The sequence below is a fragment of the Geotrypetes seraphini genome, chromosome 1 (genome assembly GCF_902459505.1).
Source record: "Geotrypetes seraphini chromosome 1, aGeoSer1.1, whole genome shotgun sequence".
Lineage (NCBI taxonomy): Eukaryota > Metazoa > Chordata > Amphibia > Gymnophiona > Dermophiidae > Geotrypetes > Geotrypetes seraphini.
The window spans coordinates 258,466,835-258,492,675 of record NC_047084.1 but is presented as its reverse complement, the minus strand read 5'-3'; the positions used below and the strand labels follow the sequence as shown (position 1 = coordinate 258,492,675).

Genomic DNA, 25,841 nt, shown 5'->3' with positions numbered 1-25,841 from the left:
AGTGTGGTTTGGCTTGTTGTCTGTGAACCCTTTTAACTCCTTTTCTTTTTTAATGGAGGATTTTTTTCAGCAACTGTCCCAGAAGGTACTGTATTGCTGTAGAACATTCTGTGAATGTTAGCTCTTTACGCTAGTTTTCTTTTAAGACGCGCTAACCAATTTAACGCACGCTAAAGATTAGTACACGCTAAATGCTAAGGCACCCATTATATTCTAATCTATAGCGCGCACTAAATCGGATAGCGCGCCTTAGTAAAAGGACCCCTTTGGATGTGCTAAATGGTGTGGGGGGAGGGGCTCTGTTCTTCTCATCTCTCTCTGCCTTGTTCAAATAAAAAGTTATTTTAAAACTAATTATTTTTGTATCAAAACATTTTTATTGAAAAAGATTTTTGTCATTGTGCCTTTATAATCCAAAACAACAGAGGAAAACCCAATATATACAAACTAATGAACAACAAAATAGAAAAAGACCCCCCTCTCTCAAATCTTTTTTTTTCCACTGAAATAAATACATGTGATACATTTCTTCCAGGATCTCAATGATGTTGCCTGGTGATTTATGTGTGCTGTTTTTAACAATCTCCCTACGATGGATAGGGCATTCATCAGTTGAAGGGGATAATGGCAAGGAGCTCTTTGATTTCTCTGGGATAAGTTTTAGTTTGCTGAGATTCATCAAATGTATTGACTATTATCTAATGATGCTTATATCCAGCGTTGGTATGGTTGACACTGTGTATCCCTCCAAAGGTATCAAAAGTGACTCCATGGCTCTGGGAGGAAGGGCGAGACAAATAGATGCACAGATAGTATAATCATCAATCCTCCCTGTTAAGAGTAAATGGCTAAGTAGAAAAGTTTGCATCTAGGAGATGAAATCATAGCTTTAAAGATGGTATCGCTGACAGTGTTTCAACTTACATCCCTTTTCAGAGGTTTAGCTTGTCTGATGCAAAGACACTCCGTCCTTTCTTTGATAGGTGGACACTATCTTCTCAACAGCTATTCACAGACAGACAAAGTAGACAGAGTATTAGTTGAAGACATTTAGGCCTTGATTCTATAAACGGTGCCTAAATCACGCTTAGCGTAGGTTACCAGATTTTACATACGCCTAACGTAGGTATAGTTAGTTGTCACCAATAGCAGTGGCCAATCAATGTGCCTGCCAGTACTCTCCTTCCCACCCCTTTGCCACAGATTTTTACAGGAGCATGAAGCCACAAGCTACCCTTCTCACTGTACTAAATCCCATTTCTGAAAAAGAGAAGTACCTTCTAGGTGGCCCCCGGCCTGCCATTCCCTCCAATTAGGCTTATCAGATGTCCGGATTTACCTGGACATGTCCTCTTCTTAGAGGGCGCATCTGGATGGCTTTTCAAAACCCAGCACGTTGTCTAGGTTTTGAAAAGCAGATTGCATTGGGAAGAGCATAACGCAGATGCAATGCAGTGACATCAGACAAGCAGACTGAGGGGGCGGGGATGGATGTAACTGGGCTGGCCTGGAGGTGGGTCTGTTGGTTCAGATTTTACGTATTTTACGTATGTAAAATCTGGTAACCCTACCTCCAACATAAACCAATAGGTAGGCCTTGCCCCTGACTGAGGACGCCTCCCTTCTTCGAAGATCCAAAAGTTGGCAACTGCCCCTTCTCTTTCTAGCAGGAGCCTTAAGGAGCAAGTTGTGCTCCTTTGTGCGCTCCTTCATGAACAGACTAAGTACGCATCTAAGCTAAATCCCCAATCTGAAAAAGAAGACCATTCAACTTATTACTTTTCTTTTATCCTTCTTTATTACTCAGCTTGAAATGAGCTCTCCCCCATCTTTTATCCCAGTACTCTGGGGAAATAGACCACCACCTAAAGAGAAATTGAAGCCAATCACCTACAGCAATATTGAAATTAGCAGACCTTACTCTACACCAGTCCAGCATAGACCTCATCAGGTAGGTTTGATAAGTTCTAGATCGATTAAAAGCAAATATTATATCATAAAAGATGTCATATTGCAATATAGGTTAGACATTTTGGCCCTGATTCTATAAAGGGTGCCTAACACTGAGCGGGACTTAGGCGTCCAAACTAAGTGGTTAATGAGCCATTTAAGGGTCTTAAAGAGTGATAATTGGTACATGGACATCCAAAGGCGCCTCCATAATTTCATGGACGCCCATTGGGAAAACTCACACTTAATGGAATAGGCGTGGTTTGGACAGTGATTAAATATGGGCGTCCTTCAATTCATTTACATAACGCTGAGCGACCTAGGGCATCCATCTCATGCCTACATTGTAGGAAAATGAAAACCAGGTCTACTTTTGAGCATAGTTTGGGCTTCAGATAGACCTGAGTTCTATGGACGGAACTTAAGCACAGTTTGGAAGTCCTTAATGCGATCTGCTAAATAGCTCTCTGGGTTTTTATTTTTGCTTTATTAAGCTCAAAATATATTTAATAAGGCACCACATAAACGGGGCACATCAAAACATATATTGAATGCAAAACCTATTTTTGTGGACAAACAGCAATGCTATTTGCTAATTAGAGGAAAACATCCATTAACTGAAGAACAGTACATGAAAAAGACAGCTTTATGTTTCTTGCTTAAAAGCTACACTTTTTTTCTGACTAAACAGTGTTCCAATCAGCTCACTGTGAGATCATCAAGATGCACCTGCAAGGTAGAATGCCACAATTAAAATATGTGCTGGGATTTGAACCCAAGACCTCTGGAAGATGAGCATAGGGCTTTTACCAAGTAAGCCACAGCTGCTTCCTTTTAGCTATGGGGGTTCCTACCATGAGAGCTAGCCATGTGAAGGTGAAAATACCTGCGAAGATCATAGCTTAGCAGATCCCTAAGCTATCATATCAGATGTGAGGAAGCAAGACAGTGGAAGCTGCTGTGGCTCAATGGGTAAAAGCCCTTTTCCCATCTTCCAGAGATCATAGGTTCAAATCCCAGCACATATTTTAATTGTGGCATTCTACCTTGCAGGTGCACCTTGATGATCTCACAATAAGGTCAGCATTGTGCAGCTGCACATCTCCATTTGCAATGAAGTAGAAGCCAAGCTAAGGTCTGTATCTGTTTTTTCAGTTTTTAGGCTTTTGCAAATGAAGTTATGTATGCAATCTAGATATTTTTTTCATGTGCTTTCTTTGCTTTCAAGAATGAGCTGATTGGATCACTGTTTAGTCATGGGCTGTGCTTCAGTTAATGGATGTTTTCCTTTAATTAGCAAATAGCATTGCTGTTTGTCCACAAAAATAGAAGGTTTTGCATACAATATATCTGTTTTGATGTGCCCTGTTTATGTGGTGCCTTATTAAATGTATTTTGAGCTTAATAAAGCAAAAATAAAAACCCAGAAAGCTATTTAGCAGATCGCATTAAGGATATCCAAACTGTGCCTAAGTTCCATCCATAGAACTCAGGTCTATCTGAAGCCCAAACTATGCTGAAAAGTAGACTTCCTTTACAATGCCTATAGGACCTAGTTTTACAATTACTATGCAACTTGCTAGTTCACTGTGTAGCACACTTGTTAAACCTACAGCCTTCTACCTTAATGTTGCTGGTTCAAATCACAGTCACTCTCTCTGATGGAAGAGAAATAAAAGCATTAAACAGATCCAACTCCCAGTATCACAATTATAATGAAAAACACCATAAAATTGCCATTCTAATAACATCATAATAATAAAATATTATAACATTAAGGACATTGTTTGGCCATCTGACTCTTGTCTAAAACCTGATTCTCTAAAGGATGTCTCAAAAATTGGACGTCTAAACAATGCCGAGTGTTACTGAGTGCGATTATACAAAGGACACCTATCTTGGACGCCCAAACAGTACCTACCCTTTAGGCACGCTTTGCAGAATCAGGGCCTTTGTGTATCACCGAAAGTTGGTTAGTTAGCAGAGAGGAAGCCTACCTAAAATCAGCCTGCCCCCGGGTTTTACTTCTATTCACAACCACCGCTCAGGGAAAATAGGTGGTGGTATAGCAGTAATATACAAGAATCAACTAATAAAAGAACAGGAACACTCACCACCATGAGCTCCCATTTAATTTTTGCAATTTAAAACCAACAATTTAAAATCCACAATCGGATTTCCTACTTCTTTATAATCCTCCTTTAATCACTCAAGATAATCTCTCTTTATTACAATCAATAGTCTTTGATTTTTGCATTACAAGTTCCAACCCAGTAATACTAGGCAATTTCAGCATCCACTTTGATGTAAAAGAAAATAGTTTCACAAAAGACACTTTGTTTCTTCTCCGATTTACATTTAAATCTGCTAATAAATGCTCCTACTCACACTAGAGGACATACACTTGACATGATATTTGTTCCCACTTCAAACTGCTCCTGGGTCTCCCCTCCCTTACAACAGTTCCATAGTCTGATCATTCATTAATCACCTTACAATATAAGCCTTCTAAATTCAATCCCATCTATTCTCCAAAATCAATCACATATAGAGATTACAGCAAGTTTGACCCTTCATCAGTTTCTTCTTCATTAAAACTGAAAGCAGAATCCTTAGAAAATGTATCTATAGATGAACAGATCACGCTCTGGAACGCTGCCATGCAAGATCTTCTAAATACCCTTACTCCAATGAAAACTCGTACCATCTACCCTAAGAAACTCAAAAATCCCTTGTACACAGCGGAATTAGCCCTCATCAAAAAAGCAATTAAGATCCTAAGAGCGAAAATGGTGATCTACAAATCCTCAGTAAATTTAAATAAATATAATGAACAGGGAAAATATTATAGATTTAAAATTAACGAGACTAAAAAGAAATATTACTCCAATAGAATATCTAAAGCAAGAAACTCTGGAGCCCTCTTTTCCATCATAAAATCCCTAACAAATACTAATCTAGGAAAGAAAGATTGTTTAAGTAGCTATCTAACAGCCCAAACCCAGGCAAACTTATTCCAAAGAAAAAGTCAAAAAAAATAATAAAAAATATCGGAAAAAGCATCCTCCCAACCAGCAAAGGAGGAAGTTCTCTATAATGTGCCAACCTCAAAGTATACCAAATTCAGCATCCCCTCTCTAACAAACTTTAATAAACTTCTACATCAGTGTTTTTCAACCTTTTTACACCTATGGACCGGCAGAAATAAAAGAATTATTCTGTGGACCGGCAGTTGAAGAACACTGGGCTAAGTCGTGGGCCAGACTCCGCTCATCTCTACCCAATCTCCACCCCAGACCCCGCCCCCATAATAGTACAAATTGCACATTGCATGTCCCGTGCCTCATCTGGAAGCCTTCCCTCTGACGTTGCAATGTCAGAGAGAAGGCTTCCGGTTCAGGCGCAGGATGCCCTTAGGAGCCACTGCCCGTGGCTTTGTGCACTGAATCAGTTAGGAAGAGAGAGCTGGCTAGAAGATAACGCCGCATTGATTGCACCGTGGACCGGCGGTTGAAGAACACTGTTTTGGGCCTGATGCATGTGCTGGCCCTGTGGACCGGCAGGAAATTTCTATGGACTGGCACTGGTCCATGGACCGGTGGTTGAAGAACACTGTTCTACATAATATTAATATCAACGGCTCAAGTCTTGACATAGTCCCACCAACAATAATTAAATGTTATTTATCTGTTTTTGGACCTATCATCCATAAACTAATTTCAATTACTGGTCTACTGGTACAATTCTAAAGTCCTGGAAAGAATCTATTATCCGGCTTATTTTGAGAGATTATATATGGCTCCTTTTATAAAGGTGTGCTAGCGTTTGTAGCATAAGCGCCGGATTAGCGCGCGCTACCGGAAAAACTACCGCCTGCTCAAGAGGAGACAGTAGTGGCTAGCGCGTGCGGCAATTTAGCGCACGCTATTCCGCGCATTAAGGCCCTAACGCCCCTTTGTAAAAGGAGCCTATAGTTTCTTCAGATCAAGAAACAAATTATTGGCCAATTGCTAACTTCTCATTTCTCAACAAACTTTCTGAAAAAATTGTTTTCATTCAAATGATGGATTTTGTGGAAAAAACTCAGATAGTTCATCCAAACTAAACAGGTTTCAGAACTAATCATTCAATGGAACATTCACTGATAGGACTGACTACCAGCATTTTATATTTTCTAGATCAGTGGTGTCAAAGTCTCTCCTCGAGGCCGGCAATCCAGTCTGGTTTTCAGGATTTCTCCAAAGAATATGCATGAGATCTATTTGCATGCACTGCTTTCATTGTATGCTAATAGACCTCATGCATATTCATTGGGGAAATCCTGAAAACCCGACTGGATTGCAGCCCATGAGAAGGGACTTTGACACCCCTGTTCTAGATCATCGTAAATCTATATCTAGATATCTCTGCAGCTTTTGATACCATAGTTCATTCACTGCTCCTTAAAAGACTCGCCGTGGTAGGATCTCTGATCTTGCATTAAACTGGTTTCATTCTTCACAAATCGTACATCAAAAGTAAAATTTAACAACTCAATCTCAACATCTTCTTCCTCTATCTTTGGTGTACCGCAGGGTTTGATACCATCACCTCTTCTTTTCAACATCTTCATAGCTCCATTAATGACACTAGGCCAATCAATAGGTTTACAATATTTTCCTACGCAGATGACATATAACTATTTCATCCACTTGACACTAATAACCCCAAAGACATAATTAAAATAAATTCAAAATTACAACCAAGCCTGCCCAAACAACTATAAATCAAAACTTCAATACCGCCCAAATAAAAAAGGAGGAGGCCTAGCCATGATTTATCATTCTTCTATCCCCTTAAAAATTGACCGTTCTCCATCATTTAACTTCCACCCAGTTGAAACTCTCCAAGTCTCTATTCTCCAATTCTCACTTACCTACACCCCCCACCTCTCCTTCACCAAACCTTCCTTAACTGCTCTTATGTCTGCAGTCATGGACTTCTGCATTTCCCATCCAAACCCTATTATCCTTGGGGATTTTAATATACATTTCGATCAGCCCAATCACCCAAACACATCAGAACTCTTAATCCTATCTCCCTGACTCCACTGCTCTCATCTCCTACTCACTCTGCAGGACACACTATTGACATGATACTCGATCCAACAGCTATCAACCATATCTTTCAAAATCCTCAAACCTACTCTCTCCCTTGGTTGGACCATGTTCTAATCAATCTTAAACTAAACCTTCCTACTCCCCCATCCACCTCACAAAGCACTTATACTTTCAGAGACATCAATAAAATTACAACTTCTGCTACACAAAATTCCTTTAACTTGAATCTACAAGATTTTACTAATCTTACAATGGAAGAACAATCTGATCTCTGGAAAGACTCAACACAATCTCTCATGGACCTTCTTACCCCCTCCCAGGAAAAAACATCCCAATTACAACCTAAAAAGAAGCCATGGTACACTGAAAATCTTACCCTCCTCTGCTGACAACTCACTCCACTGAACATAAATGGTGGCAATCTCGGTCCAACAATTCCCTTCGTCATTACAAAGAAATTGCTAATCAATACAAAACTTGAATACAACAAGCCAAAAAAAGACTACTATTCAAAATACATAAATAACCACAGCCCACAACTCTTCCACACTCTTTAGTATAGTACGATCCCTATCCCCATACTCAAACAAGAAACCTCCCCCCATACTTATACAGCCATCAGCTTCAGAACTTGCTAACTTCTTTGACCAGAAAATAAATGATATCAGATCGATTAAGCACTCTTTCTAATCTTAAACCTCCTTCCTTACCAGACCTACTCAATGTCTTCCAATCAATCAACGCCCCTAATAACCCAACGGAGAGCATCCCTCCGTCAATTAAAAAATTCTTCCCTATTTTCGGCCCAGTCATCTTGGAAATGATAACAAAAAATATTACTTCTAATCTTGTCCCAAAAGCTTGGAAATCTGCTCTAGTTTTCCCAAAACTAAAAAACTTAAATATAGACGAAACAGCCAGCAAACTCATCCTATTGCCAACCTTCCTGTCATCACTAAACTCACGGAAAAAGTAGTACTGAATCAGCTTACCGAATTCCTCAACAAAACCAATACTTTTCTCCCATACCAAACCGGTTTCCACTCTAACTACTCCACAGAATCATCTACTATATTAGAAATACTAATTTTTCCATTGTAGCTCCAACTTTATGGAATGCCATGCAACCTCAACTCCACTTCGAAAACTCCCTCGAGAAAATCAAGACTAAACTAAAAACGTTCTTATACCAAGACGCATACCATAGCATCTAAATATTTCCTTCACAACAGCTTAGGAGTATATTACATGAACCACTTTTAAGAAGCGATCCCCATTCCTGGTGTTTTATTCCCCTTCCCTTTAATGAATTTGTTTTTAATGATGTAATTATTAACTTTCCCCCCTTTTCCCCTCAAACTCATGTTTGTATTTGTAATTTGTCTATTTAATGTTCATATTTCCCCCTCCTACCCCCCTACAAAAATTTATTATAACTTTTTTTTAGCTTTGTAAACCAGCCAGGTGCACATCGATGGTCGGTATATTAAAATTTAATTAAACTTGAAACAACAAATCAGTAACTGGCTAAATGAAAATAAGCCGGCACTAAATGTAGCTAAATCAAAATCTATCTTATTTCCATGGAAAAACGACCTCACTCTTACTGATCCTATAAAACTAAATAACTTGTAGTTCAATCGATCATAACAGTGAAAATCTTAGGAGTTGTAATTGATCAGAAGTTCAATTACCATGATCAGATCAGTACGGTAGTTAAGAACTACTTCTGGAAGTTAAGAATGATCAGATCTATAGCTAAGGTTTTAGACCCTGCTGTTCTCAATATCTTAATTCATTCATTAATCATATCCAAATTAGACTACTGCAATTCTCTCTATAAAGGCAGTTACCAAAAATAAATAAGGAAGCTACAAATAGTTCAAAACACCGCAATAAAAATCATTACCAATTCAAAAAAGTATGTCCATGTTACACCTCTACTAAAAAAAAAAAACACTGGCTACCAATCCAGTATAGAATTTCCTATAAACTAGCTCTCCTAACATTCAAAATTAGACAGTCAAAATTGCTGGCTTTCTTGGACAGGCTCCTTAATCCTCACATCTAGAACACTTAAATCTACAAATCAACACCTTTTTATAATTCCCTCTTTGAAGGTAATTAGTACAAGGTGGACGGAGATGTGCATAGATGGATCAGAAACTGGTTGGCGGGTAGGAAACAGAGGGTAGGGGTGAAGGGCCACTACTCGGACTGGAAGAGGGTCACAAGTGGTGTTCTGCAGGGCTCGGTGCTCGGGCCACTACTATTTAATATATTCATAAATGATCTAGAAATAGGGACGACGTGTGAGATAATAAAATTTGCAGACGACACCAAACTATTCAGTGGAGCTCGGACTAAAGAGGACTGCGAAGAATTACAAAGGGACCTGAATAAACTAGGGGAATGGGCGACGAGATGGCAGATGAAGTTCAACGTTGAGAAATGTAAAGTACTGCATGTGGGAAGCAGAAACCTGAGGTACAACTATACGATGGGAGGGATGTTATTGAATGAGAGTACCCAGGAAAGGGACTTAGGGGTAATGGTGGACATGACAATGAAGCCGACGGCACAGTGCGCAGCGGCCGCTAAGAGAGCAAATAGAATGCTGGGTATAATCAAGAAGGGTATTACAACCAGGACGAGAGAAGTTATTCTGCCGTTGTATCGGGCGATGGTGCGCCCGCATCTGGAATACTGCGTCCAATATTGGTCGCCGTACCTTAAGAAGGATATGGCGATACTCGAGAGGGTTCAGAGGAGAGCGACACGTCTGATAAAAGGGATAGAAAACCTTCCATATGCTGAGAGATTGGAGAAACTGGGTCTCTTTTCCCTGGAGAAGAGGAGACTTAGAGGGGATATGATAGAGACTTATAAGATCATGAAGGGCATAGAGAGAGTAGAGAGGGACAGATTCTTCACACTTTCAAAAAATAAAAGAACAAGAGGGCATCTGGAAAAGTTGAAAGGGGACAGATTCAAAACAAATGCTAGGAAGTTCTTCTTTACCCAACGTGTGGTGGACACCTGGAATGCGCTTCCAGAGAATGTAATAGGGCAGAGTACGGTACTGGGATTTAAGAAAGGATTGGACGGTTTCCTGCTGGAAAAGAGGATAGAGGGGTATAAATAGAGGATTTCTGCACAGGTCCTGGACCTGTTGGGCCGCCGCGTGAGTGGACTGCTGGGCATGATGGACCTCAGGTCTGACCCAGCAGAGGCATTGCTTATGTTCTTATGTTATGTTCTTATGTAAGGCAAAATGAAATATTTTAATACAAGGCAAAATGAAATATTTTCAGTTACAGCCCCTCAGCAATGGAATTATTTACCTATTCATCTTTGAGAAGAAACAGTATTCTTGTACAATATCACTTTATTCCGGGACCAGTGGGTTATGCATCTCCAACCACCAGGCACTAAAGTAAACTAAACTAAACCTTAGGTTTGTATACCGCGCCATCTCCATGGTCATAGAGCTCGGCACTGTAGAAAGCTTCAATTAATTGAATTCATAGCCCCTCCCTTCTGCCAGCACATCCTGGGGCATGCTCAGTAGAATCCAGTTTTTGCTTTTTACATGCCAAGCCTGTAGAGGTTTATTTCTTCTGCTCATGTTTTATTTGGATAGTTTCAGTAATATTCAGGTATTTCCCTTGCGGGTCGGCCATCATGCTGTGTAGGTTCCCTGCGGGGACATCCTTAGTCTGTTATTGAGAAAGACATGGGGGAAGCCACTGCTTGCCCTGTATCAATAGAATGGAATATTGCTACTCCTTGGGTTTTGGCCAGGTACAAGTGACCTGGATTGGCCACTGTATGAATGGGCTTCTGGGCTTGATGGACCATTGGTCTGACCCAGTAAGGCTATTCTTATGTTCTTATATTCTTACTTAGATTATCTGCTTCTGGGGGGGTGCCCTGTTAGCAGAAACTGCAGTAAGCCCCCTGGACAGCTTGCTGAACAGATCGGGGCTCTGGGATCGGGAGCCAGCTCACCCCAGGTTTGTCCGTTAGTTGATGCAGCACAGGCTGAACGGTTCTGTGACGTGTGCCCGGGATCGGAGCTGGACTGCATGCCTCAGCCAGGCGGTTGCGTAGTGAATCCAAAGGTGGCGGAGGTCACTGGCCATGGTAGTTGAGCCAGTGGGACAGTCAGAAGACTTGAAATCCTTCCAGCTTTACATCTTCCTGAAGCATTTGATTTCCTTACATGCTATGTATAGCATTGCTTGCTTTCTCCCTGCATCTTTGTATCACAGTGAGTATAACAAAATGACAGCCTGTCTTGACGATTTTGGGAGGTCTTAGAATGGGGGGTTTGGGTTTCCCTGCATGCTCTAAGCCCACCCCTAAAATCCTAAAATTGCCATTTGGGGGGTTCCCTGTTCTTTTCCCGGGCTTTTTTATTGCAAAATCAGCACCCAGTGGTCATCTTGGATCTTCCAGATTTGAATAAAACTATATTTTTTATACTTAGGAGCTTCGTTTTTGCTCCATACTTCCCAGGTTGAGATGTATTGATATCATGCCTTGTTTGCGGCAGATGGCTGTCAGTTGCACAGCTGCATTCTGCATGCGCTGCAGCCTGCGAGGAGGATTAAAATTGTATGGAAGTGGTGCCTATCGCCTCAGGGGAGACCACCATTGAGCCTTCTGCCCAAATTTCCATGAAAATCGCATTTGGGGCCCCAGAGTGGCATGATGCAAGCACATTTCCAGAGGGAAAAAAGAAAAAAAAATGTTTTGATAAGTCCTCAAAGTACTTCATGTATGAGGAGCCATGGCGGCTTTTGCCACAGGAATCCTCTTTTTCCTCTGGAATAGTGTGTAGGCTCAGGCATAATTGGCAAACAATTCATGCCTGTATTCTTCCCACCAACTTTTAGCAGTCTGTGGGGATGTTGTCACTACTCGGCACAAATCTCTTGCCTGGTCCTCCAGCAAGAATTGTGGAGCACTAATAGGGCGACGCCTGCATTAGTGCTGGGCACTCTCCCGTTCCCTCTGCTTTCGCAGGGATGTTCAGCAGTGGCAGCTGATGTGGAATGTTTAGAGCTATGTTTAGGCTCCATGTGGATCTCGGAACCTGACTGTCGATCCCACAGCATGCAAGTTGCTTGTCTGGAGGACTTCATCACAGAACTACTGCAGGTCTGTTCCTCGCTGCAGGCTCAGACAGTCCCATAGGAATATTCTCTCAAGAGCGATTAGGAAGCTGCTCCCTGCCTCTTTTCCTTGATACCCCAATGCGGATTCTATCCTGTCGGAGATTTGCGGTACCCTGTTTTGCGCCAGGGCCATGACCAGGATTGGTCCTCTGGTGAGCAGTTTTACTAAGCGCTTTGCTTCTCCGAAGGTAGATTTGGCTGTGACTCAGGTCACCTTGCACAATTCTTTCCCTCCAGATGGAGAAGTGGTCCTGTTTGATATTCAGGAGAGTTATATGAATTTCATCCTTACAAGCCTTTTTTGATCCGGCTGCGGCTGGGATAATGGCAACGCCAACATCATCCTTCGCTACACGGGCATGCCTCTCCACGATTCACCATGCCCTGTCTCTGTGGTGCTATATTTGGAACTTTTCATCCCCGGGGTGGATTGTATGGCTGTCGCCTTATCAGACATCCTGACGCTTTGCACCAAGCTGGGCGCTTATTCAGTGTGTACCCGGAAGATGCCGCAGCACAGGCGGCAGTCTGTGGACCCCTCCTCTGAGGCCACTCTGAGTATGCTTCCCGTTTGAGGACATAAGTAATGTGTACAGCAGTCCTTTGTACTGTTTATACTATCACTCGTGTTCTCCACAAACAGTACTTCATAACATGTTCATTTATAATTTTTACTTTTCATTGATCTTCAGAAGTGCCAGTATTAGCCAATTGGTTTGAGTGGCCAAATACTATGTGGCACTAGCCTCCTCATCAGACCGTTATGTTTTATATAAAGTGCTTTAGTGCATTAGTGCTTCTATACTTCAGTGCTTGAATAAATAAATAAATAATCTTTCAACTTATCTTTTTTTCTGCATTTTCTGAGTTTTCCCTTTGTATCAAGAAAAAGTCCCCTACAATAAAATGCATTCATTAAACTCAGTATAAGATATCAATTTAATTAAAAGACTTTTCTGCTATTGCAAACATCTCTAAAAGCATCTTTAAAGAAAGGTGTTCTTCCCAACAGTAGTTGAATAGTTACCCCTTCTGCTTTAGCTCCACACCATCCCGATCAGTGGTAATTTTGTGACAAAGATGGCCGCAGCAATTTTTGCTCCTCTTTTTAACCTCCCTCCTCTCTGGGCAGCAGTAGAGAATCAGGAATCAGATAAGAGACATCCATTCTATTTCCTGGTTTAGACCTCCCGGATATACCATATTCAACCTAAAAATCCAGTTTTGTTCACAGTAGTTCAGTTTGCGTTCATAGTTATATAGACATAACGGTCTGATGAGGAGGCTAGTGCCACATAGTATTTGGCCACTCAAACCAATTGGCTAATACTGGCACTTCCGAAGACCAATGAATAAGTAAAAATTATAAATGAACATGTTATGAAGTACTGTTTGTGGAGAACACGAGTCCCGTTTGAGGACGGCTTCTGTTCAGGAGGATCTTCTGGCAAGTGTACAAGACTACAGACCAGTGGCGTTGCCTGAAAACAGGACATGTCCCTTCAAAGGTTCGGGGCGTTCTGCTCTTAGTCCGTTTGGACATTTTCTCCAGTATGACGGTCCTCCCTCCTCGGAGCAGAAATGCCCTGCATTTCTCAGGCCACCTGTCGGGGGTTTGGCTGGCAGCAGTCCTGAAACTGATGTCCACAAGCCCCCCCTCTACCTCCCACCAGAAGATGCAGTTCTGGCGTCTGGCCTTCGTCTCTCCCCCACACTTTGGCGGGAGGCTGTCTATTTTCTTGGCAGAATAGGAGGCCGTCACATCAGACCGCTGGGTCTTGGAGGCGGTGTGTGATGGACGCACTTTGGAGTTTTTTTTTCATGTCCTCACGCCAAATACTTTCTTGTTTCCCCTACAGGTCACCCCAAGGTGGTGATTCAGGTGCAGACCGTGGTCTGCAGATGTTTGGATCTTGCAGCCCTGGAGCCAGTGCCGGAAGGCGACTTGAGGCTCTGGGAGATACTCGATGTGCTTCACCGTTCCCATGAATAACTGCAAAATTGGAGATCTAGCCTGAATCTCAAAGAGTGAAAGGGACACTGGAGGCGCCCCGCTTACACATACAGATGGTGCGTTCTGTCATTGATTCGCTTCACCGGGGAGGGGGGTTCTGACCTCCCTGGATCTCATGGAGGTGTATCTGTGTATCCCCTTTTTTTCCAACACACAGGAAGTTGTTGGCGGTTTTCACATCCTGGAGCTGCATTTGCAGTTTGCGGCCCTTCCCTTTTGGTTGATAATGGCACCCAGGCCCTTCACCAGGGTGTCGGTGGTAGTGGCAGTGCATTTTCGCTGTTTGAGTGTCCTGTTCCCCATGCCTATGGACAAGTTGGTGTTCAGAGCTACCTTTCTGTCAGATGGGATCCACGCAGTTCCGCAAGTGGTCCACTTGCTGCTGCACATGGGCTGGGTGATCAACCTTTAGTGGAGTCACTTGTAGCCCACTCAGGATTTGGAGTTCCTGGGGGTTTAGTTTCTCATGGGATAGTACGCGGTGTTCCTCCTTTCTCACGTCATGTGCAGATTCGAACAGTCATCAGAGTCTCCTGATAACTCAGACCCCCACGGCCTGTTTCTCCAATGGAATCCACAACGGAATCCATTGCTTGCCCTCTGTCTTGGTCGACGGCGGTGCGCAACAGCATGATATAGTAATTGCATTCCATGGCACTGGCCAGGATCCTTTTGCCCCGGATTCAGATTCGATGACTCTGTCAAGGCAGCGAGTCTCTCTGGCTAGGGGGCATTCTGTAGGTCTGCTCCAGTGCAGGGCTGGTGGTCACCCTCAGGACGTGAGGGGTCAACTATTTACCTGAAACTGTGGGTATCTCGGCTGCCTCTTTTGCCCTTCTGGGCCCGTCTACGGCATCAAGCCGTCCAATTGCTCTCAGACATTGCCAGGGCGGTGTTCTGTCAACTGGCAAGGGGGCACGAGGGGTGACCCTCCCCCGAGTGGGAGTCCCAGTTCATCTTTTGCTGGCTGGTAAGTCTCCGGGTTGCGCTGGCTGCAGCATACCTGGCAGGAATGGATGGTGTTTGGGCAGTCTTCCTCAGTTATAAGACACTAGGCCCTGGTCACCGTCTCCCATCTAGGAGGACGTTAGAGAACATTGTGCAGCTGGGCCAGCACTGAGGGCCTGGACACTGGAGAAGTGCTTACCGCAGGAGGGCCTTCTTTCGCCTTCCCTTAGTGGCCCATGTTAGGGCATCTGATGCATCGCGTACAGAGCGCCCAAGAACTGTGTTCTTGGTGGTTCCTGATTGGCCGCCAGTACCATAGTATGCTGCCCTGGTGCGACTCTGGTGGAGACGGAGGGGGAGGGGGGGCACAGTTGTCCTGTTAACCACGGTTCCTCTCAGGGGTTGATCGCTTTGCTGGACCTGGGACCTGGGTCTCTTTGGTCTTGCATCTGTCTTTTTGAGAGTGCGGCCTTGTCAACCAGGGGCTGTTCTATTGTGGTGATAGCTGCGCTGCTTTACAGCTCATGGAAGTCCATGGAGGTGGGCTACACGGAAGTTTGTCAGTGCCACCAGGTTTGGTGCACTAGCTATCGGGAGGATTTTAATTCTCCCTCGGTTCTTCAGGTGCTGGAGTCTCAGCAGGAAGGCCTGTGCGAGGGCCTGTCCCCTGCCTAGTCACTTTTGCCTTGAGCAGATCTGTGGCAGTTCTACAGATGTGGCACATTTCATCTGGGACATGGCTTGGCTGAGGCCTTCCTTGCGTCTTCCTTGTCTAACATGTGATCTGTCTCTGCTCCCTGACTTACTTGCCTTGTGAGCTCCTGGAGCTGGTGTCCATGTTGGATCTCTCTCTCTTTTTCAAGATGGTATTTTTTATTTTTTTTGACTGTCCTGTCAGCTCTCTCTTCGGGATCCTTATTGTGTTTTGTGGGTTCCGGGGTGCTCATGTGTGTAGTTCCTTCCTTCTTCAGAAAGGAATTGCTGTTTCTTTGTGTTTCACGTAGTTCACCTTTTTGGCGTTTGTCCCTTCCGGTTGCGGCCAGGGGACAAAGTTCTGCAGTCCTTGGATGAGAGCAAGTTCTTGTGGCGGTCCTTGGAGGTATCCTCCAGGTTTCGGGCCTTGGACCACCGGTTGGTCTGTTTGGTCCTGCCAGCAAGGGCTAACCTGTTTTTTGGGGCTTCCATTTCAAGGGAGATTTGAGCAACTGTTCCTACTGCTTATATAGTGGCAGGAGAGGAGCCTCCCCTAGGGTTGTGGGCCCTTTCTACCAGGAGGGTTATACCTCCTAGACCGAGTAGTTGGTGGTGCCCCAGGATAAGATTTACTGGGCCACTACGTGGTCCTCTCTGCATGCCTTCTCCAGGTTTTGCAGGATTGGTGTGGTGACCCAGCAGGATGGCCCTTTTGGTGCTTCGGTGTGGTGCAGCGAGCTCATCAGTCCCACCCTGAATTTTTTGGGGGGACGACTGCTCTGTTGCATCCCACTGGTCCCAGAATAAAGTGGGATTGGACAAGAACAAAAGATTAGGTTTTTACCATGCTAATCTTCTTTCTTGTAAATTCACATTTTATTCCGGGAACCTTCCCTATGTATGCCTGATTCGCTGTTCACCTGCCTGGAAATACTGGTAAGCTGGAGTTATGTTTCAGTCCTGCTTTTATGGGAGTACCATCTGCTAGATATAGCAATATATTTGGGGGTTCCCTGAGTTAGCGCCCCCCTTATGTCAGTGTAGGCTATGTCTCCCTATAGCACTGTTTTGTAGTTCAGGTTCTAATGTGTGATAACCTGCTTTGCAGTTTTCATTATTGCTGTTTATATGAGCAGAATTAATCATTTAGCGGAGAGTTCCCCGTTTTCCCTCTCTCTCGTTTCTTGTTTCTGTAGATGTTCCCGGCTGCTTGGATACTGACTGGATGCTACTGAGCATGCCCCAGGATGTGCTGGCAGAAGGGAGGGGTTATGAATTAAATTAATTGAAACTTTCTACAGTGCCTGGTGGCTGGAGATGCATAACCCACTGATCCCAGAATAAAGTGTGGATTTACAAGAAAGAAAATTAGCAGCGGTAAGAACCTAATCTTTCGTTAGAGAGATTCAAAAGTTCACTAAAAAGTTTCCTTTTCACTGATGCTTTCGGGAATTAGTTTAGCCCAAATCAACAGATATATTCTGTTCCTTTATAATGCTGTGACCCTAAAGAATAAGCATTTCTAGCTACCAGCAACCCCATCCCTTAATGTTTTTCCCTTAATTGTCCTTTTTCTTATGAAATTGTAGTTCCACCCTTTTGCCCCTTTCTAGTTTGTGATATCCATTGTTTTTCTATTGTGCGTCTCTATTTGATTATTTTATTAATGTGCATCGCTTTGAATTTATTATAAAAGTGTTTTATCAAATTTTAAATAAAACTTGGACAGAAACAATATCTGCAGCTTCTGACCCACTCCGCTATGGCCTCCATTTGAGGAGTCAGCAGGCATGAGTGGTAGATTTTTTAAATAAGAACATAAGAATTGCCACTGCTAGGTCAGACCAGTGGTCCATTGTGCCCAGCAGTCCGCTCATGCGGCGGCTCTTAGGTCAAAGACCAGTGCCCTAACTATCACTAGCTTTACCTGCGTATGTTCTGGTTCAACAGGAACTTGTCTTACTTTATCTTGAATCCCTGGAGGGTGTTCTCCCCTATAACAGCCTCCGGAAGAGTGTTCCAGTTTTCCACTACTCTCTGGGTGAAGAAGAACTTCCTTACATTTGTATGGAATCTATCCCCTTTTAACTTTAGCGAGTGCCCCCTCATTCCCTTCACCTTGGAGAGGGTGAACAATTTCTCTTTCTCTACTAAGTCAATTCCCTTCAATATCTTGAATGTTTCAATCATGTCCCCTCTCAGTCTCCTCTTTTCAAGGGAGACGAGACCCAGTTTTTCTAATCTCTCACTGTACGGCAACTCCTCCTGCCCCTTAATCATTTTAGTCGCTCTTCTCTGGACCCTTTCGAGTAGTATCGTGTCTTCATGTATGGCGACCAGTGCTGGATGCAGTATTCCAGGTGGGGGCGTACCATGGCCCAGTACAACGGCATGATAAACTTCTCCAATCTGCTCGTGATCCCCTTAATCATTCTTAACATTCTGTTCGCCCTTTTCGCAGCCGCCACACATTGCGCGGACGGCTTCATCGACTTGTCGACCAGTACTCCTAGGTCTCTTTCCGGGGATGGGGGGGTGTCTGTCCGAGTACCGCATCAGACATCCTGTATTCTTGTATAAGATTTTTCTTACCGACATGCATCGCCTTACACTTAACCAGGTTAAACCTCATTTGCCATGTCGCAGCCCATTTCTCAAGCGTGTTTATGTCACGTTACAGGTCTTCACAATCCTTCTGCGTCTTCACCACTCTGAATAACTTTTTATTGTCCGCAAATTTAATCACTTCGCTCATCGTACCAATTTCCAGGTTGTTTATAAATATGTTGAAGAGCATGGGTCCAAACACCGAACCCTGCAGCACTCCACTCGTGACGCTTTTCCAGTTTGAGTATTGTCCATTTACCACCACTCTGTTTCCTATCCGCCAACCAGTTTTTAATCTACATGAGTATTTCACCCTCGATTCCATGGCTCACAATTTTTCAAAGTAGTCGTTCATGCGGGACCTTGTCAAACGCCTTCTGAAAATCCAGATATACAATGTTGACCGGCTCGCCCTTGTCTATCTGCCTGTTGACTCCCTCGAAGAAGTGCAGCTAGTTCGTCAAGCAAGATCTTCCCTTGCTGAAGCCGTGCTGGCTGGTCCTCATCAGATTGTGTCCATCATGGTGATCAGTGATGCAGTCCTTTATCAGCGCCTCTACCATCTTTCCCGGTACAGAGGTCAGACTTACCGGTCTGTAGTTTCCAGGATCTTCCTTGAGCCTTTCTTGAAGATCGGCGTGACATTCGCCACTTTGTAGTCTTCCAGAATTCTTCCCGATTTGATGGACAGATTGGCTATTAGTTGAAACAGTTCAGCTATAGCCCCTTTCAGTTCCTTGATTACCCTTGGGTGGATGCCATCCGGTCCCGGGGATTTATCATTTTTAAGCCTATCAATCAGCCTGCATATCTCTTCTAGGCTGACCATCAATCCTGTCAGTTTCCCGTCCTCGTTTCCTGTGTATAGCCTGTCGGCTTCCGGTATGTTGTATATATCCTCTTGGGTAAATACAGACGCAAAAAGTGTGTTCAGTTTGTTGGTGATGGCTTTGTCCTCCTTTAGCACTCCCTTTATTCCATGGTCTTCCATCGGCCTCACCACTTCCTTTGCAGGTCGTTTCCCCTTAATATATCGAAAGAACGGCTTGAAGTTTTTCGCCTCCTTGGCTATTTTTTCCTCATAGTCTCTTTTGGCTCTTCTTACCGCCTTGTGGCACCTGCTTTGATGTTGTTTGTGCTTTTTCCAGTTTTCGTCCGTTTTTGACCTTTTCCATTCCTTAAACGAAGTCTTCTTGTCTCTGATTGCTTCCTTCACCGCTACAGTGAGCCACGCCGGTTCCATGTTCTTTTCCCTCTTGGATCCCTTGGTGATACGTGGTATATATAGATTTTGTGCCTCGGTGATTGTGTCCTTGAAAAGGGACCATGCTTGCTCTAGTGTTTTTACAGTGCTTATCCTCTTCTTAATCTTCTTCCCCACCATGAGTCTTATCCCTTCATAATTCTCTTTTTAGAAGTTCAGTGCCATTCCCTTTTCGGAAGTTCAGTGTTATTATTGATTCTCAGTATATATCTAAAATCATGGACAGTTTTTTTTCTATAAACAATATAGTGTGTGTTTACCCATTTTTACAGGGCCAGTTACTGCTGCTTAATTTGGGGCAACCACTGTTATAAACATTGCCCTCTAGATGGCAGTCTTTTCTTCATTTTCTACTTTTCTGATTAAGTCTGGTTTCCTAAGGCAGTGTTTCCCAAACTTTTCAATATTAAACAAAAATGTGTGGCACACCAACCTCTATAAGCGGGTCATGCAGACAGAGGGGAAGATGGAGTATGGCCCACAGCAGAGCTGCAGCTCTACCACAAAAAAAAAACCCAAACCCACAGCGTGCTATAATCAATGAACATTACAATTGCATCAGTAATCCACAGCTCATTGATAAAATATCACTTTTCCTGTCAGTACCTGTGCAGTAATTGGCTCAGGCACTGACAAGAAGGATGACATAAAAAAAGCTGCAAGCAAGCATGCTGTAGCATTTTCCCCCTCCTATCCCATCCTGACTCAACTCTCAAATAATCCTTGGTGTCTAGTGGCATCCACAACATCCCTCTTCCCAACCTGCCCATCCCAAGCCTGAACCAGATCCCTGGTGTTTAGTGGCACTTCCTTCTCCTACCTGCCATCTTGACTCAAATAAAAAAAAATGTCCTGGTGGCTTATGGGTGCTCCCCTCCCCTTACCAAAGCTCTCCCAGCTCTGTACCTTACATGAGGCAGAAGTGAAGGCCATTCGCTGCTGCCTCTGGGTGCTATCATCTGCAAAATGGTGGCACCCTACCCCAAGCAGAAGATTCTATGATGATTCAGGTAGGGCCAGGAAGCCTTTATATGCAGAATGTCACATCACCATTTTGTAGTTGATGGTTCTTTGAGGAGCTAATAAGCTTTGCTTCTGCCTCATGTAAGGTACAGGGCAAGGGAGATGGGGCTTTAGAGAGAGAGGGAGTTTGGTGAGGAGCACTCACCATTCATTCATTCAATTTTTTAACCCATCCTCCCAAAAGAGTTGAAGGGATACCTGGGACTATTTTTTTTTCAAGGCAGGTCAGAAGGTAAGATGGGGGTGGGAGGGAATAGTGCCAGTAGACACCAGGAAATTTGATTTATTTTTTATGTTGGGGGGAGGAGGAATTGTGGGGAATGTCCTAAAGGTGGGTGCCTAATATACTGGGGCCAGACAAGAAGGTTGCCCGAATTTCAGGTAGAGGCAGGGAGAGGTTGCTGCTGCATAAAATTAAATTGTAGAAAGGTCAGGTCAGGCTATGCCTGCCTTGGACCTGGTGGAAAAATATATACGATGACTATGCAAATTTGGCCACGTTTTTGTTTTGTGCACTGGCACGGCATACTTAATGGCTGCATATGCAATGTGCGGGCCATGTATGCCCTGCCGAGGTAAACCCGCCTTCAGTCCCTCCCTACATTGCTCATTGGCATATAACTCGCATTATCCACGCAGCTGAGTATTCGGCAACTTTCTGCATCAGCCCCACAGAGAGGACTCGCTAGGCAAACACCAATCTCTCTACCAGGTGTTAAAGGGAGAGAGGGGGCAAAGACCTGTCATAATGCATCTGTAGTTTAGTAACTTTTGAAATTAACACACCTCTGTCAGAGCAGGAGGCTACAACAGCTTCCCCATATCACTAGTTTTAAGGGAATGGGTTTACTTATCTACCTACAAACAGATAGAAAGATGAGCCTGTGCATTTTGAGAATTGCTACCGGGCTTGTTCCTCCAGCAATTTCCTGTGAATTTCTCCTGTTATCTCTGTGACATTTAGGAGTTATTAATACACACAGAACTTATTTAACTAACACTTCATTCTCATTTGGGCCCCCCTCCACCATAGTGGGAACCAAAACAAACAGCAGTTATCTGCACCCTGCATATCTGTCTTTCTCGGTGGGAGTAAATCTATTAAGCATTTTCTGTGTATAAAATATGTTTTAAAATACAGAAACTAACAGTTATAAAGTTACCTGTTTGAGTATATGTCTGCTTGGTTAGATGGTTCCAGGGGTGTAGTCTAGATGAGACAGGGGTGATTTGCGATATATGTGAACATTTTATTAAATATAAAGATACTTTGGTAGAGCATATATGCACATATTTACAGATTGTTGGAAACAAGAGTAAATTGTCTGAGAGCCTTTCTACACTACAGGCAGCCATTTTATGAGCCTGCATTAAAAAGGCAAAGAGATGTCTAGGTTGCCTTTATCAAATACTTAGCAAGTATGAGATCTTACCTGGTGGGCCCTTTCCTCTCTCTTTCTGCTGGTTTTTGGGGATTTTTACTTCACTGTCTGCACTTTCAGCTGTCTTATGAAATAGACGTGTTATCAACTCACCCTGCAGATGTATCTCTAACTTCTTCTGTTTGCTCTGAGCTACCTTCACCTTTTTCCCGCAGTTCCTCTACTCATTTGTACTCCTCCTCTCTTTATCCCACACCCCTAGTTTTTTTTATTTTTAATAAAGTTATAGCTGTTAATCTGTCCAGGTTTGTTCCAATTCTATCCTTTGTGTTTATCCAACACATTTTTTAACTACGTCACAGTTTTTGTTTCCAGGCATCCATGAAAAATGATTTCCTAACATTTCTCCTAAGCCTTTACAATCTCATTATCATTTTCATTGCCTTTTTCTGGACTACTTCAAGTCTTCTTACATCCTTAGTAAGATATGGTCTCTAAAACTGAACACAGTATTCCAGGTGGGGCCTCTCCAACAACTTGTATAAGTCACAACTTGTACGCCTCCCTTTTTCTGCTTGCGATTCCTCTCTCAATGCAGCCCAGCATTGTTCTGGCTAAGGCTGCCACTTTGTCACATTGTTTCGCATCCTTGAGATCCTCAGACACTATCACCCCAAGGTCCAAGCATATCAGCTTCTCACTCCCTAGCACATAAAGCTCCTTTGCATTTTTACTCCCTACTTGGATTTATTCCTCACTTGGATTACTCCTTTGGATTTTTACTTTACACTTCTTTGCATTAAATTTTAATTGCCAAACATTAGACTATTTTTCTAACATTCATAGATCTCCTCATGTTTTCTGTTCCCTCTGGCATGTTCACTGTGTTGCAAATCTTTATGTCATCTGCAAAAAGACACACTTTTCCTTCTAATCCTTCAGAAATATCACTCACAGTTACTGCATATTGAACAGAATGGTTCACCGTACTGATTTATGAGGCATGCCACTACTTACCTTTTTTTCCTCTGAGGACGTTCCATTTACCAGACACAGGAGAACCCACTCACTAGTCACACATCCGCCAACCAAAAATGTCAAACGAAGAAAACTATATGACAACCTAATGGCCACCAGAGTAGCAAAACTAGACAGACAACTCACCAATCTGCTGTCTTCGATCACAGATTACAAAACCTTCAAAAAAGAAACTAAAACTCTACTCTTCAAAAAATACATAAAACCTATTTAACACGACCAGATCCATCCCAAGCTCCACCTACTATACTGTCAACTCCTTATCAAATCTAAAATGTTCAAATTACCCAACATGTATTACCTAATTTCACGACAATTCTTATGTAATCCGCCTATATATCTTGTAACTTCATGACAACTCTTATGTAATCCTCCTTGAACCACAAGGTAATGGAGGAATAGAAATCACTAATGTAATGTAATGTAATTTACCACCACTTTCTGTCATCTGTAGTCTGCTAAGTTTGTTGATGAGGAACTGTGTCAAAGGCCTTGCTAAAATCCAGGTAGACTACATCTAGCACACATCCTCTGTCCAATTCTCGTCACCCAGTCAAAGAAATCAGTCCAATTCATTTGGCACAGTTTCCTCTTGGTGAAACCATATTGTCTTGGATCTTGTAACACGTTTGATTCCAGGTAGTTCACTATTCTTTCCTTCAGCAGAGCTTCCATTATTTTTCCAATCACTGAAATTAACAGCGGGATCTGGACATGTCCGCAGTTGCCCTATAACCCAACTCCTTGATTCCCCCCCCCCCCCTTTCCCCCATACCCCATGTATTACTCCAATAACACTCAGACAACACTTGTTGGTAATTAACCGCAGCTCAATTTATTAATCATAACAATTAGCATAATATAATTTCCAATATACATAATAACATTATAACATTATAACATGAGTTCACCTAAACTCCCAGAGCTCCTCCCGAGCTACCCATAAACTTTAGTGCCCTCGACCCTGCCACCACAGCAAGGGTCAGAGGGGTGGCATGGCCCTCATGCCCCATTGTCAGGTCACCTGACCCACCAGGCACGGCACCCCGCCGGCCCACCGCTCATCACCGGATGAGCCCCAATGACCCAGTAGCTCGGGAGATCCGCCCCCGAGCTACTCGCCACTATCTGAAAAATATATGGGGTGGGTGGGAGGGAAATTCGTCTCAGGAGGACCCACGACGGTTGAGTCCTCCACACCTTCCCCTTTTATCAGGTCACTCGCCCCCCCCCCCCCACCGCGCGCTCCCGTTTCTGCCAATCCCTTTGAATCCCCTGCACTAACCCCCTCCAATCCGACCGCCCCTCCACTATCACCGCCCCTCCTACCGCCCCGGCCGATGGGCAACACGCAGGCCAGCCAGCCCCGTGTTATTCTACGCCCATCGACACGGGGTCTCGGGCTACTCTTAACAGCGGGATCTGGACATGTCCGCAGTTGCCCTATAACCCAACTCCTTGATTCCCCCCCCCCTTTCCCCCATACCCCATGTATTACTCCAATAACACTCAGACAACACTTGTTGGTAATTAACCGCAGCTCAATTTATTAATCATAACAATTAGCATAATATAATTTCCAATATACATAATAACATTATAACATTATAACATGAGTTCACCTAAACTCCCAGAGCTCCTCCCGAGCTACCCATAAACTTTAGTGCCCTCGACCCTGCCACCACAGCAAGGGTCAGAGGGGTGGCATGGCCCTCATGCCCCATTGTCAGGTCACCTGACCCACCAGGCACGGCACCCCGCCGGCCCACCGCTCATCACCGGATGAGCCCCAATGACCCAGTAGCTCGGGAGATCCGCCACAGGCCTGTGATCCCACAGGCCACCCCCCAAGAAACCAAGCTACGGCTAACATAAACCCAGCACACTCTCGCAACACACTGCAAAGTCATCTAACAGCAAGTCCCACCCCACATCAGACAAATGCACCTTATCCTTATGAAAGAGCCCCGCACAACCGACCTCAACCCACCCGTGCAAAATCTGCTGACCTCCCCTGGACACAACCCACTTGCCTATCTGCCGATTAAATTTGGCCAAACCTCGCGTCCAGCGTCGAGACGCCAAACACCGAGGCCGCGGAATAACATCCGACCAAACAACCCGCGTACTCGGGAACCAGTCAAAAAGAACCCGCAAGTCATCCTTAATGATGTTGAGCAACTGCCTAGCCGGCAATGTATCAACATCATTACCCCCTAAATGGAGGATCATCACGTCCGGACGACGAGGACAGGACCGCAAACGCGACAAAAACGGCAAAAGCTGATGCCACCGCATACCCCGTTGCCCCCACCAGGATACCCGGATGCCCAAATGTCCCAGCCCAAGATGTCGTCCTCCCGGGCGCAACAAGGCCCTCTCGCCGGCCCAGTGGATGAAGGAATGGCCAATGATCCACACCGCCGTACTTTTCCGCTCGGCATCTGCAAAGCAAACAACAAAATTCAACAGACCAAAAGCTAGGACTCCACCCCCAATACCACTGAACAATCCCCAAATTACAAATTCTCCCTTCTCCCCCCCCGCCCTCTGCCCAACTCAGCCGGTCTAATGTAAGAACGAAAGGCACCTGAGGCCCAACGCCCCAACTGCCGGATACCGGCTTCCGGCATCCCAGCC

General features: G+C 44.0%; 1 protein-coding gene across 6 annotated transcripts in view; it reads left to right on the top strand.

Moving 5' to 3' along the window:
• Positions 1–25,841, top strand: part of ABLIM2 (actin binding LIM protein family member 2) — a 337,722-nt gene that overhangs the window by 221,186 nt on the left and 90,695 nt on the right. For 4 of the 6 annotated variants that reach the window (XM_033950058.1, XM_033950066.1, XM_033950038.1 and 1 more), the window contains one exon: positions 1,808–1,951. The exons of the other annotated variants lie outside the window; for them this stretch is intronic. In XM_033950058.1, the coding sequence (XP_033805949.1) occupies positions 1,808–1,951 (144 nt within the window). The remainder of the gene's footprint in view (positions 1–1,807; positions 1,952–25,841) is intronic. 6 annotated transcript variants of the gene reach the window in all.